At 42.3% G+C, this 14,353-nt stretch overlaps 1 protein-coding gene across 1 annotated transcript in view; it reads left to right on the top strand.

The window, feature by feature from the left end:
* brf1a (BRF1 general transcription factor IIIB subunit a) overlaps positions 1-14,353 on the top strand; it is a 100,253-nt gene that overhangs the window by 30,434 nt on the left and 55,466 nt on the right. Inside the window, exons 7-12 of the mRNA XM_078289488.1 lie at positions 2,751-2,900; positions 5,922-6,015; positions 6,304-6,430; positions 7,802-7,841; positions 8,594-8,687; positions 10,737-11,029. Of these exons, the coding sequence (XP_078145614.1) occupies positions 2,751-2,900; positions 5,922-6,015; positions 6,304-6,430; positions 7,802-7,841; positions 8,594-8,687; positions 10,737-11,029 (798 nt within the window). The remainder of the gene's footprint in view (positions 1-2,750; positions 2,901-5,921; positions 6,016-6,303; positions 6,431-7,801; positions 7,842-8,593; positions 8,688-10,736; positions 11,030-14,353) is intronic.

The raw sequence follows: 14,353 nt of genomic DNA, 5'->3' as shown, positions 1-14,353 counted from the left end.
TATGACTCTCCAGTGATCATTATAAGGCAAACAACCACCTACGTAAACACAAATCTAATATATTTTTGCATTAATTTATGCTTTTTTTCCACTTAAAAGGCCCTATCCTCACATAACTTGATACTTCTTACTCTGATATATACTTCAGTATAAACAAAAATAATATATTTATGCTTTTTTCACCTTAAAAGACCCTATCCTCATAACTTAAATCAACTTTGGTGCTGCTTACTGCGTGTAGGCTGCTGTGAATTTATGTTTTAAAGATGTTAAGTCCGCCTACAAAGTTGGTAAACACTAATTCACAGCAACGCTCATCCTCTAGCTTTGACAAGATTAATGCATTGCTCCCAGAAATGTGCGTTTCACAAAGTTTTCCCGGTTATTGCGAAGCTTATTATTAATCTGTTTTACCCCGAAATTGTTCAAAAACCACCCTGTTATAAATTTTACAACAGTAATGCTGCGAATACATTACGAAATTAATGCCATAATTCTTGTTTCACGTTATTAACTCACAATGCTGAAAATAAATAACCATTGCAAATTATAGATTGGCATTCACAACATTCACAATGAGACAAATAATTACAGTGATCCAAACCTGATATATTACCTCATAGGATGGATAGATAGGTAGATAGATAGATTTTTATCCATATCCTTTTCTTGCTGTTGCATTGGCCCAATTTTCCCACAGGCAGCATTAAAGTTTCATTTTATCTCGTATAGAGAGACAGACACTTTATTACTCCCTGTGTGTCATCAGAATCGTGATTAAACATAGAATAGAAAGATAGAATAGAATAGAAAGTGACTGAAACTGGCCGTGTCTGTGTCTGAAATGAAAGCAGTGGGCATCTGATGTGATTCAGCAGACTTGAATGTCTGTCGTGAACTCATCATGACATTAAACACTGCTTTTTCTTCAAGGCTAACTCTTGGTCTAGGTTATGTAATGGATTTGGTTTACAGCACACTTTCCTCAAATCTTCTCAGAAAGTTCTTTAAATGAAACAAGTTCATCACAGTGTGCTTCACAGAGCAAAAAAGGGCATAAATACAAAAGTTTTAACACTTTCAAGCTATTTATACGCCTCTACTCTCACCTGTGATTGAAAGCAGCGAGTTCACGCCCCTTCTCTTGGGGGGGTTGTCGAACGGCATTCTGGGAAACGTAGGAAATCACTAACTGCAGTAGAAGTAGACGAAGCAGGTTGAGGGAAATTGGGTAAATTACAACACTTCATCCTAAAAAATAAGTCCTGGAATGCATTGAAGGTCACAGATTGATGATATATAACAGTGTAAGAGGGTCTGAAGGTGGATTTTTCCTTTTTTAAGAATCTATTTTTCATGGGAGATCTTGCCTGGCCGGGCTTTTATAGACTCTACAGTAAAAGTTGGAGCGGCGATGGCCCGCTCTGCAGACGTATCATTACATGGTGTGCAGGGGGAAGGGATCTGCCTGTATCTGATTACCAGCTGGCTCTACCCGCTTTCCAATGGGCCGCTCTCTAAATGCACTCACTAACTTCAAAGATATTTGACTCCACTGTTATAGCCGGGGCACGAAACTTCACTTTTTGTCTCCTGGCTACAGCGGAAAGAGGATTTTTAATTTCTCCAGTAAATTAAGCCGGCGAAATAGTTTTTAGTACAGAAAAGTCAAACTGGCCGGCTGCCAGTCCATTTCATGGCAAAAGCAGGTGGTGCTGATATTTTTTTCTACTCAGCAGAATGAAAGTATTTTTCCATAAAGTTTATGATATGTTATAGTGGAGAAGCTTCTCAGAGACATTTGAGAAGCATAAAGGTTAGAGGAGTGGGCTTGTGACTGGAAGGACGCCCGTTCAAATCCTTTAACCAGCTGAGAAAACCTGGACGGGGGCAGTGAGGGAGAAACGGCCCGTCCTGCTGCAGCAGCCCGTCGAGGTGCAAAATACTGAACCCCAAGTTCTCCACTGGAGCCCATTAGCAGCCAGGAGACTGGTTGTACTGGGAGGCTCCCAGGTGTGAATGAGTGTATGAGCTGTATGGACTTGAACCAGGATGTTGGTCAAGGGTGCGGTCACACCTACAGATTGTTTTCTTTGGTCTGAACCACAGTGGGAATGTTGACCTTGTTGCACTTTTGAATTTGGTTTGTTCAGGCTCACACTGACCAATTAGAAGCAAACCAGGGCTTGTAAACAAAAGTCACATGACTCACAAGTAGCTTGTTTATTGGACAGAGTTTTGGTGACCTGTCGTCCTGCAGGTTAGAGACAAAACAAATCTGATTCCAGTGCCTTTAACTTTAGCTAAGCATGATGGACTTGTCTGTCTCTTCTTCTATGGTGTTCATACCAGTTAAGAACACATGAAGAAACAGCTGAATATGAGCATCAGTCCAGGCTGCGGTTTGTAGCATGAGGAACTGCTGGCTATCAGGTGTCAACATCTGTCTCTTTATACCCATAATCCCTTGTGTTTTGGGGTCATTTTCTGTAGTTGGCTGGATTATGTAACAAACCGCACTGCAGTTCTCTTGTTAGAGGACCAAGACTCACATTTTCAGGCGTCTCTGTGCTGTTGCTTGGTGCGACCAGAGTTCAAATGGCGTTCTCACCTGCTCAAACGCACCAAACTAAAGGAGTAAACGCTCCAGAGTTCAAATTCACTGCTTGGTGTGAACACATACTGAAAAAGAACACATGCGTTTGGTAAACCTTCCTGTAATTAATCAAAAGTTTTCCTCTCTCCACCAGACCCTTGCCTGTATATTCCCCGTTTCGCCCAGCTGCTGGAGTTCGGGGAGAAGAACCACGAGGTTTCCATGACGGCGCTGAGGCTGGTGCAGAGGATGAAGAGGGACTGGATGCACACGGGACGAAGGCCGTCAGGACTCTGTGGAGCAGGTAGCTGTGAGATGAGGTGGCGGTAAATAAAACATCTAATCTCCGCGCTGTGGAGGATTCTTTATGACGGGGGAGCCTGAAGGTTAGAGAGGCGGGCTGGGCATCAGAGGGTTGCTGGTTCCAATCCCTGTCCTGCCTGGGGAAAATCTGGGTTACGAAAGTGTGCCGATATAAAAATTTCTCGATATATATCATCTCAATAATGAATAAAATTATGGAAACTTTAAAAAATATTACTGTTATATGCTTCGGTTACTTAAAAACTAATTTATTATATAAATTACAAGACATTTGACTTTTTTCTTAAAAAACAAAATGATAAAATGCTCGTTTAGCTTATAGAAACTGTAAGGATCGTTATAAACAACACAAATAAAAATCCAAATAACGGCATCTAAATCAAAATAAATAAAGTAAAATGAGTCTCAAATAAAGTGCTACTACTACTGGCCTGCATCCACTTTAGCTCAGTCAGCAACATGAATAGAACAATTTATTTAACAATTTAGGGCTTCTCCTTTTTGGGAAAATAAAACCGTAATAAACAATAGTGGCGGTGTCATAACTGTTGTTGTTTACCACGATGTACAGTAATACCGGTTATTGTCCGACCTCTAGTTAGGAGAGTGATGAACGCTCTCTGCTCTCTTCACATCTTCCATCAAGCTTCCTTTAATCAACACACTTCAACCTCAGCTGCTCAGTCAGCATCAGCATTAGTAACACAACCTAACATGCTGTTCTGGACACTTTTATCCGGAGAACCTTCCAGTGCCGAGAGCACGTACATTTTTAGCACGGACGAACCCAGTGGAAATCAATCCGGTAACCGTGGCAACGTTAATACCGCGCTCTACCGCCAGCCGCCAGGTACGAATGTGTTTAACTGTATTGTTGAAGAAGGGCATGCATACATTTTTAAAGCTGCACGAGGCAAGATTTTAAAAATACACCTGTCTCATCAGCCTTGATCACAAAGTGGGGCTGCAACAGAGAAGAGCGCCCCATTATTGAGGTCATGTATTCGCCAAATTTAATTCTGGTGTCAGGTCTCCTAAACAGCAGGAGAGAAAGCTGGACTCACCAACGTTAGATCTTCTCCTCTCTCGTCTCTTTGGTATAAAGCATCACAGACCGGCCGGTTGGTGAACATGAGCGAGCTGTGAGACGTTTACTGACCTCACCGCTCAGGGATTTCTGGATATTGAAGTTATCGGTTACCTCTCGCTGCCTTTTGGAGCTGCCATCTTAAGTGTAGTAAGCATCTTTCAGGTTGGACGGTTTAATTTGGGCGGCGGGACGTTGTGGTTAGAGAGAGATCCGTCCCTCAGTTGGATGACCAGGGTTCATGTCCCGTGACGCCGAATGTCCACCCTGCCGCAGTGTTGACCTGACCTCTGACCCTGCTGCAGGAGGCAGGCGAGGAGATCCCTACAAGGATCAATAATGTATCGCACACACATTAAACGGAGGCTAAATATGGTCAGTAACACTGTGATCCAGACATATTAGGAACTGTAAGGGCAGGAGACAGAAGGTTTGGCAGGTATAACCCGAAATTCACCTGCCACTTTGACTGTTTTAGCAGCCAGTTAGGTTTTCAAAATAGATCAGGGCTTTTAACTGATTACCTGATTAACTGTTACCTGCCAAAGAGACCGGTGGGCGAGACAGTTTTACCAGAATTCGGCTGGTGACTGGTGTTTATTTCCCATCCTGTCCATCATCCATATTCACTTGTGTGGTGTGGAATATATGAAACAACTGATCTTCCAAGCTCTTCTGTCCTATTTGCGTCTGTCAACCTGAATACGTCCCGCTCAGACGCATTACCAGCCAAGATGTCCCGAAATCGACTCGGCAGCCCCCCCTCCCTCTCCCCTCCCCTCCCTCCATGTGTACGTTTACGCTCACAGTTTAGTTTTTCGTTTTTCTCTGTTCCTCTGCTGCATTGCCTGAATAATTAAGTGCTTATCATAAATCTTTGAAAAGGATACACTTAGATGGAAGAAGGAAAAGTTTGTTCCCCAATATGATGCAAATGTTGCTGTTGACGGACCAAAAACCATGTATCTGCATAACAACTTTTTTTTCTTTTAGCACAGAAGAAATCCTCGTTTCCTCATTGATTTTGAGATTATACTTTTGGATTTTTTTAACAGGATTCAAAGGCACAGAGGTTATGAAACTCCGCCAACGCACAAATAACCGTATAAACTCTCAGTTCAGGAAGAAAAAAACTTGCTTTGCAGTTACGTGGTTTCTGGGCGACAGCAGTGAAACGTCTGAGAAAGTCCACGGCGGAGCTAAAAGCAGCCGCTTCAGTGCTGAAGGCTGTTGGAAGTGTGCATGTAGAAGTAGTAGCATGCATCTATCTTTTAACAGGCTGTAGTGCGAGGCGAAGTCTAATGACGGTTATATAACTGTTCCCCTTCAAGGCTCGCACTGCAACTTATTGCATAATATTAGTGCTGTTGTTACTCCCTTTTAAAACTGTGTTGTTGTGTGTGGGGGCGGACCGCGGGCTCAGGTGCCCCCCCCCCTCCCCCTCTTATCTCTTCTGGAAGGTGCACCTGCAAGTAAAGGAGACACGCTCAAAAACAATCTTAAAAAATATATACAAAATTAAGAAATCTATACAAAATTTGTGTTTTGTCACGTCCTGTTTCTTGATATCATGATATATATGTGCATGTGTTTGTATGTATATGTATCTGTGGCCAAAAACATTATATATATATATCAATTTTGGAAAAAAATTAACTACTCAATGTTCATTTAAACATCTCAGATAATAACATCTTCTAAAATGTTACTTTTTTCTTGTATTTAGCTCTATTTCTCTGTGTTTGTGTATTGTTATATAAGGTTTTTTTTGGCGGATGGTATCAGATAGGGGGGGTAAACAATATTTTGGGAGGCCAGGAGCAGCAGTGTTGTAAATGGCTCAGTTCCTATCAAAGGATTTGTACCTGTTAGTTATATCTCATCCTCGTGTGTGTTTTTTTTTAATGTTTTCAGCTCTGCTGGTCGCCGCTCGTATGCACGAGTTTCGCCGCACCATCAAAGAAATCGTCAACGTTGTGAAGGTGTGTGAATCTACGCTTAGAAAAAGGTGGGTGGAAAATAAATCAGGCTTTTGACTTGGAAGTTCCACAGAGAAAACGCTATCTCGTTCTGAACGGTGTGAAGTTTTTTTTTAGGGGTGTAGTTTTATGCCGCGCAAAAAGTTAACTGTGCATAACTGTGTAACACATTTGTTCACAAAGTTACAAAATGCTGCTGTCCTAAATCATCAGTTGCAATGACACATTTTTATCTGTTTTATCTTCATTTATTACTTTTATTTGGTTATTTTTATCTCAATATTCCCCCGTTCTCGCCCTGCGTTCTCCCGGATCAGATTGGTGGAGTTTGAGGAGACGCCCACCAGTCAGCTGACCATCGAGGAGTTCATGACGACGGATCTGGACCAGGAGTGTGACCCGCCCTCCTTTAAAGCCGGACAGCAGAAGAAGAAAATCCATCAGGTACGGATCATTGGTCCTGCGATGACACCTGACTTTTAAGACAGTGATTCTCAACATGTGTGAAATCTGAAAAAAATACATTTCCAATACACAGTTCCACTATCATGTTTTAAATGTTTGTGATAATGTAATGCAGTTTGACTATGAAATTACCCAATTTCCCCCGCGGGTATTATTAAAATTTCATTTTATATAATCTTAATGATTATATGCAGCCTCTGGGCTTCTTCCAATAATTAAACAAGGAAATTACCCTGAAAAGAAGAACTGAAAATCAACATTTGGTGTCAAAGTTCACCGTTCTGTCCATCCACGCCCTCAGCAGGCCGGCGCTGCTTTGTGTTTTGTGGCGTGCTGAAAAGGCTGAAAAGAGAGCCAGGCAGCTTTAAGCCACATATCATATTTTTTTAAACCTTTTGGGGGAATTGAGGAAAACCGTTTTTTCTGTGTCCGGCCATTTTAATTTTCATGTTCAGTGGTTTGTCTTTGGCCTCAGGTTCATGAAGCATTGTCAACAAATGTGAGACAGTGTACAGTCAGCTGTTATAGCAAAACAAATACAGATACTTTAGAGTCCCATGGCGTATTTGTGGTTTTAAAAGTTTAGCAGCTGGCTAAAAAGTTTTCAAAACACATTGTAAATTATGCAAAAAATTATAATAATAATCCATGTCAGACAGAATTGTGAATTGTGACCAAAATGTCCTAGCTTTTGTTAGATAAATATGTATTTCCAATAAATAATACATTTTTCCCGTGATGTTGACATCAAATATGGAGTCGACAGAGTCATATAGTCATCGTGTGAGAATTTACAGCTAAGTTGTGAAGAGTCATCGTTAAAGTTTAATTCTCACATTAATAACTTTTACTTCCTTTTATCGAGTAGCTTCTGCTCAGTCATCAGCAGACGGATTTCTCTTGGTGGCTTGGGGGAAAAACAAAAATTTGGGGGGTCAAAATCTGGGGATACAAGGTTTCCACACTGAGGAAAAGGATTAAAATCATATTTATCCATTGGCTTATAGTAGAAAGAAAATGATCTGACACTCACACAGCGCTGCTCTGTTTGTGTGTGTGTGTGTGTGTGTGTGTGTGTGTGATTACTTCATGTACTTGCAGTTGAGAGTACTTCAGGTACTTCAGCTGTGTCTCACTACACCAAAGTAAACTCGGGCTTGATGTTATGTACTTGTAGAACAAAAGTATTTCTGAGGCTGCGGCTGCCAGCCACCCACAGGCTTGGAGGTGCTCTGGTCTTTATTGTCAGACATTTAACTTGCTAATACGTTCTCCCTGTAGTCACCGTTGGAGTAGGAATAGCTTTTTATTCTTTCATTCAATTTCTGTCCTTTATCTTCCTCCCTCTAGCTGCAGATTGAGTTGGCGAAAAAGATGGATGACGTTCAAGGTATGAATGCGATATCCTTGTCGGTTTGCCATCACATCAAAGGCGTCTTGATTTTCAGACTGCTTTCATTTCTTTTTTTTTATATGCAGAATGAAATTCCATCAGCCTTTCAGAGTAGCTGGACTCACATTCTCCATGCAGACAAAGAAAAAGTTTGGTTACACTTGTTTTCACCAACAGGTCTGTCATTTGGCCGGCCTTGACTAAACGCTAACCAGACAGATTGTTGGATCTGCTTAAGCCTCAGAGAAAAAATGAAAACACTGTAGCAAAGAGAGAGAGAAAAGCGGCTCCCCACGTCGCTCCTTCTCACATAAGAGTTTCTGCACAACAACATGTAATTAAGCATATATTATGTTTTGTTACTGATGTATTATACTGTAATTATGGAAATGAGGGAGCTGTAATTTTAAAGGGTTAGCAAAAGTTCAGAAGAATCCTCAGCAATGTTGCCAGGAACACAAAAAGCAGGAAAATTGCAATCTCATTTTGCACTTCTCTGTCATGCATGATCATTTTAGGGACATGGGGATATTTGTCACATCCAAGTGTTTGCTTTGTACTGTTGCATTGCTTACTTTTCGTTGCATGTAACGTCGTTGATCCAGGATTCAGTCTGGATAAGAGTACCAGCTAAATGCCTTAAGTGTAAAATGTAAATCTAGACTTGAAATGCTGGAAAAATCCCCCTGAAAATGGATCCTATCCCTGGATGGTGAGTCACAGCCGTAACTCTTCTTTATCTTCAACAGATGAAATTCAAAGCTACCAGGATGAAATCGACACAGAGCTGGAGACCTGCAGGCCCAAGCTGAGAGGAGTGTACGCCGCCTACACCAGGGAAGGTACGACACACAGAGCAGCGGGGATACTGGTGGTCAGGGGGGGGGGTGAGTGGTGTGACAGACCGTCCTGTAACCCAGAGGTCACAGGTTTGATCCCCACAGCAAGTCAGTGTGTGTCCATAAACAGCTGTTTGTCCTGTGTTTTTATTGACATTTTGTTCACTGAGCTCGGTATCTCATCTTTTTCAGGCACTAGTCTTTCACTCTAGTATAAGCTAATGAGACTAGCATTGACTAACTACTGCAACTTTAGCTCACTATTAAACTCCGGTCTGATTTTGACGGTTTATTTTTGTGCTGTTTTTGACCGGAAACTGCTGTCAGCTCGTTAGCTAGCTAACCATCACTGTCTTGTTGTTAACACATCTGATTAGCACACTAGCTAACGTATCTAGCAGCAGCTAGCGTTAGCGTGTTCACATTAACATCAGTGTGTTTGCCGGCTAGTTAGCTAGCTAACAGTTTGTTCAGGTTAACTGAGCTGACTCTTCTCAAGCTACAACTCAGAGTGTTTTGGAGTAGAGACTAGGGCTAAAGACAAGACAGTTTACTGTGTCACAGTAACCAAATCCACCTTATCACACTATTCACTTTTACTGAGAACGTTACTGAATGGATCTACAGCCACACCACAACAAGCTGACTCAGCTGCTCTCTGTTTCTAGCCTGGTTGTTATATATTTAGTCATTATTTGCATACAGCCAATTCTACATTGCATTAAGTCGAGTGTTTATTAAAACGTAAACGTAAAACTATATCGAGAAACACCAGAAGATTTGAATACTGGCTTGCTGCATCACAGCACCTGTAATAAATCCATAACATTTACCTGGTGGAGCGGCCCAGTAGTAATATTATAGCAGAAACATTGGCTTGTTAAGGTTATGATGCAGTACTGTTCACTGAAGTAGATCAGACATGGTGAAAACTCTGAGCCGCTGTGTTGTGTTCCCTCTCTCCCTTCATCTCACAGAGCCCTCCAACACACACACATACACACACACACACACACACACACACACACACACACACACACACACACACACACACACACACACACGCACACCACAGGCCCACTCTGTCTCTTTGTCTCTCACCCTTTTATCTCACTCACATACATGAGAACACACTCTGTCACTCTTTTCTTTTTATCTCTTTCTACCTTTGTCTCTCTCTGTCTCACACACACACACACACGCTCACACACACACCGTATCCCCTGCTTGCACACCGCGGGGCGGGGGTCCAGGCTGTCACTGTCAGGCTTGTTGCTCTGCCAGCTGCCTCGACTCTCTCAGCTCCAGCGGCATTTCGCTTCTCCTGAAAGTGACAATAATCAAGTTGCTTCTCTGACTTGTGGGCTAAACTCTGCGTGAGAATATTTAATCATAACTGATGAAAGGATGGATTTTAACTAGAAACCAGGACTGCGCAATTATGGCTAAAATTATTATGCTGATTATTTTGCTTTATTATGATTGATAATCACGATTATCAGTGTCACAGACTTGGATAACAAAATAATTTTATTGCATTTATGGCAATTTATTTGACTGTTTTCAGCTACAGTGGTTGTTGTAAATGTAATGAAATACACTACCGGTCAAAACTTTGGATCCACCTGATTGAATGTACTATGTTCTTCATTCTCTTATAACCATTTTCATCTAAAGGCTTCTGCTTAAATGCTTTAAAATGTGTTTCTTAGACAAATATAAACAGTGAAGTTAATCCTATGTATGAATTTCTTTCCAAAGCCTTTGCCTTTCCATCAAGGCAAAGGGCGTCTACTTTAAAGAATCTAAAATATAAGATAGTTTTGATTTAAGACTTTTTTTGGTCGCTGCATAATTCCATTTGTGTTATTTCATAGTTTTGATGTCTTTACTGTTATTATAAAATGTGGAAAATAGAAACAATAAAGGAAAATGTGCCGTGTCCAAACTTTTGACTGGTAGTGTATGTAAATATTTCCAGTATACCAAAATATCGAACTCCCCCTCTCCCTCTCCCAGACTCCCAGCATGACGACGACGACGACGCCTCCTCCATCCTGTCCGACATGGCCGACGGCGACGACCAGGACGAAGACGAGGAGCTGAGAGCCGTCGCCAAGCACTTCGGCAAAGACCTCAGGGAGCTCACTCTGGAGGCGCTGAGGAAACTGGAGCAGAAGAGACCAGATGAGGAGGAGGAGGAGGAGGAGGAGGAAGAGGACGAGGAGGGCGTCCCGCGGCGTAAAGGCCCGTCGCTGGAGTCCATCCTCGGCCCGATGCCCACGGCAGCCAGCCTCGGCCTGTCCGAGTCCCTCAGCGACTGCATGGGAGAGGGGAAGGAGAACGGTGAGCGCAGCCTGATTTGTCACTCTGATTTATTTATTTTCTGTTGTTGTGCTTATCGTAGATGCCTGATTTTTAGGCGTAACAATCCCATTTGGTTCTGTATTACCAGAAATTAGATTACCTAGACTGGGGTTTGTCGTGGTTTTATCACAAATGGCTGATTTTTCGGGCATAATAATCTCATTTGTTAGCAGAAAATGGATTTGCCTGGATCGCCCTTCTACCCGTCTCCACACATTATTTTCAGGTTTTTCTTGTTTTTTTGTGGATGGCATGTGTTTGTTCTATAATGTTCACTTTTTTTTTATACTTTTGATGAGTCACCGGTATCATGCAGCCAAATGAGAGGTAAAACCGCAGTATTTAAATGTCGATTATACACAAGGTAGCAGGTTTAAGAAGCTGGTTGGTTGAAGAAAACTTCTCAGGCAGTGCAGGAGTTGATAACAGTTTTATAGAAGCCATAAAACTCTTGAGGACGATGTTTAGTGTGATTATGGATACTCCGGTGATGCCGATCGTCCTTGACTGTGTCTGGTATCTGTTGCATCACCGTCATACGTACCCATAATCAGGTTAAAGAACGCTCTCTCGGTTTTTATTGTTATAATTACCCTGAAACATTTAATCCGTCCCGAGCGGCTCCATTTCACGTTAAACGCTACAATAATAAAATATTAGGACCAACTCCATATGTTGGCTCCATGAAATTGACTGAGCTGTTGAATCCATGTGAAAGTTATGATCCTGTATTGATTTCACCCTTTAAATCCACTTCAGACATGAAGGGGAGATGTAGATGAAGGGCAGGAGACTTGTTGAAGCAGAACTTTTAACCCTTGAGACACTTGACACGTGGATTGTGCCAAAAGACTGCAACTTGTTCCAGAGAACAACGCCATTTGAACTCTGGTGGCACCAAATAACGGCACCGAAACACCTGAAAATGCAAATCTCAATCCTCTAACAAGAGAACTGTGCCGTGGTTCGTTAGGAGTTAGAACGTAATCCAACCAACTACAGATAATGACCCCAAAACACAAGGGTTTATGGGTATAAGCAGATGGATGTTGACATCTGAGAGCCAGCAGTTCCTCATGCCTGAAGCCTAGCAGAACAACATGAAGTCTGGACTGATGCTCATATTCAGCTGCTTCTTCATCAGAGAAGAAGAGACGGACAAGTCCATCATGCAGAGCTAAAGTTACAGGAACTGGAATCAGATTTGTTTCGACTCCTCGCCGCCAAAATCTCTAACCTGCAGGATGACGGGTTTCCAAAACTCTGTCCAATAAACGAGCTGCTTGTGAGCCCATGTGACTTTTGTTTCCAAGTCCTGGTTCACTTGTAATTGGTCAGTGTGAGGCTAAATGAGCCAAATACAAAAATGCAACAAAGTGAACTTTTCCACTGTGGTTCAGACTGAAGAAAACCAACTACAGGTGCGATCGCACCCTCAGCCAGTGTGACAAGAGAACATTAACAGTTGCAAAAATACAATTTTACCGGGCTCCATCATACGTTCCCTATAATTACCTAATTACACGAGTGGGACGCTCTCCGCCCCCGCCCCCCGCTCCGGGTGCAGCGTGTGCAGAGGTGTTGATGGATGTGAGGTAACGGTGCCGCGCAGATACATCTGTCCTGATGAGGAAACCTGCGTTTTTATGGCTCTGAGTGGGAGGATGGGGAATGATGAGAGGACGGGGTTGGGAGGTGAAGTGTGTTTTGATGGATGGATGGATGGATGGATGGAGGGGGAGAAGGGGGGAGGTGGGGGAGGGAGGGAGAGGGGGCCTAATGGTTAGAGAACATCCCGTAACTGAAAGGTCACAGGTGTGAATCCTGCAGCAGCCAGTGTGTGTCCATCAATATTCACTCCCTGTCCAAGTGTCCTTAAGCAAGACATTCACTCCTTTATACACTCTAAGGATTTAAACTAAACGCCGAAAATGGAGATTCAGATTTATTATCACCAGGTACATACACACACACGCACATACGAGGAATTTAGCTTGGTAAGTTGGTGTGGTGCAAATAGCAGACAGACAAAAACAAAACAATAACAGTAAAGTGGCATATTCAGACACAAGCAGCAGACAATAGGCAATAAGCATATATTAAAGCAGTACTATTAGCAGTTAAAAACAAGAACAGCACTAGAAAATATGAATGTATTGTACAAAACGATAAATGAAATAGATTTAATGGTGTGTTTGTGTCATTTAGAGCACTCAATCACCATATTACACCAATTTTATTAGCCATTTATCTCTTTGCATATCACATGCATACATATATGCAAAGCTGCGCCCCAACCAGGCCGCCCCGTCTCCCGAAAAAACACCCGTAGCTCAGGTCAAACAGCCCATAAACCCTATGAAAATTTCCCAGAAGGCCGCTGACCCTCCTGTCGTCACAGGAATAAACCGGCGAGGGCGAGGTTAGAATGAGAAGAGCCACCATTACCAGATTGGAATGAATCACTTGTGAGTGCCTGAATCATACGCTTTCAAATTAATTGTAGACTCGTCTCTCTCTCTTTTTTTCTTTCTCTTTGTTACGGCGTGATGTGATCCTGAGTCATCTGCCCCGGGTCGGTGTTTCGCTCACCTCATCCTCTGTGGCCAAGAATGAGAAAATGTGTATTAAACGTGAAAAATCGGCGTGATTGAAGGGTTTTAATTTGGTGGCCAGTGGGATTTGAGGCTGATCTCACTGGGAAGCAATATGATTAGAGGGAACCAGTCATTCCTCTGTGTGTGTGTGTGTCTCCGCCTGTGTGTGACTTGTGTGTGTGTCTACAGACTTGTGAACACATGTGCATGACCTGTGTGTTCATATGTGTGTGTATAGTGTGTACCTGCGTATTTGTGCGTAACCTCTGTTTGTCCGTGCTTGTGTCTGTATTTGTGTGTGTAACTGTTTATGTAAGCAGGTACCGAAGTAAATCTTTATTTATATAACATCTTTTGAAACCATGGTTACAAATTGCTTCACAACAAAAAGAACAGCTGAATATATAAAAGAATCTTAATAGAAATGATGAAATAACAGCAAAACAGAAAGTAAAATCAGACGGGTACGTAAAAGAAATATCGTCAAGACTCAGAACCAGAGGTAAAAGAAATGCCGACAAAACACACAATAAATGTGCGTGACTGGTGTGTGTACATGTGGACACGTGCTGACACATATGTTGTGTGTGTGTGTGCTTGCGTGTTGCATCTCTATGTCCACAGCAACTGTTTTCCTCCCTCTTCGTTGTTGTTTGGAGGCTGGTTACATGGATCTCTGTGCAGATGGCGGTTCTGTGGATTCAGG

The sequence above is a fragment of the Centroberyx gerrardi genome, chromosome 17 (genome assembly GCF_048128805.1).
Source record: "Centroberyx gerrardi isolate f3 chromosome 17, fCenGer3.hap1.cur.20231027, whole genome shotgun sequence".
In the NCBI taxonomy this organism is placed as follows: Eukaryota; Metazoa; Chordata; class Actinopteri; order Beryciformes; family Berycidae; genus Centroberyx; species Centroberyx gerrardi.
This window is presented reverse-complemented; position numbering and strand designations above follow the sequence as displayed.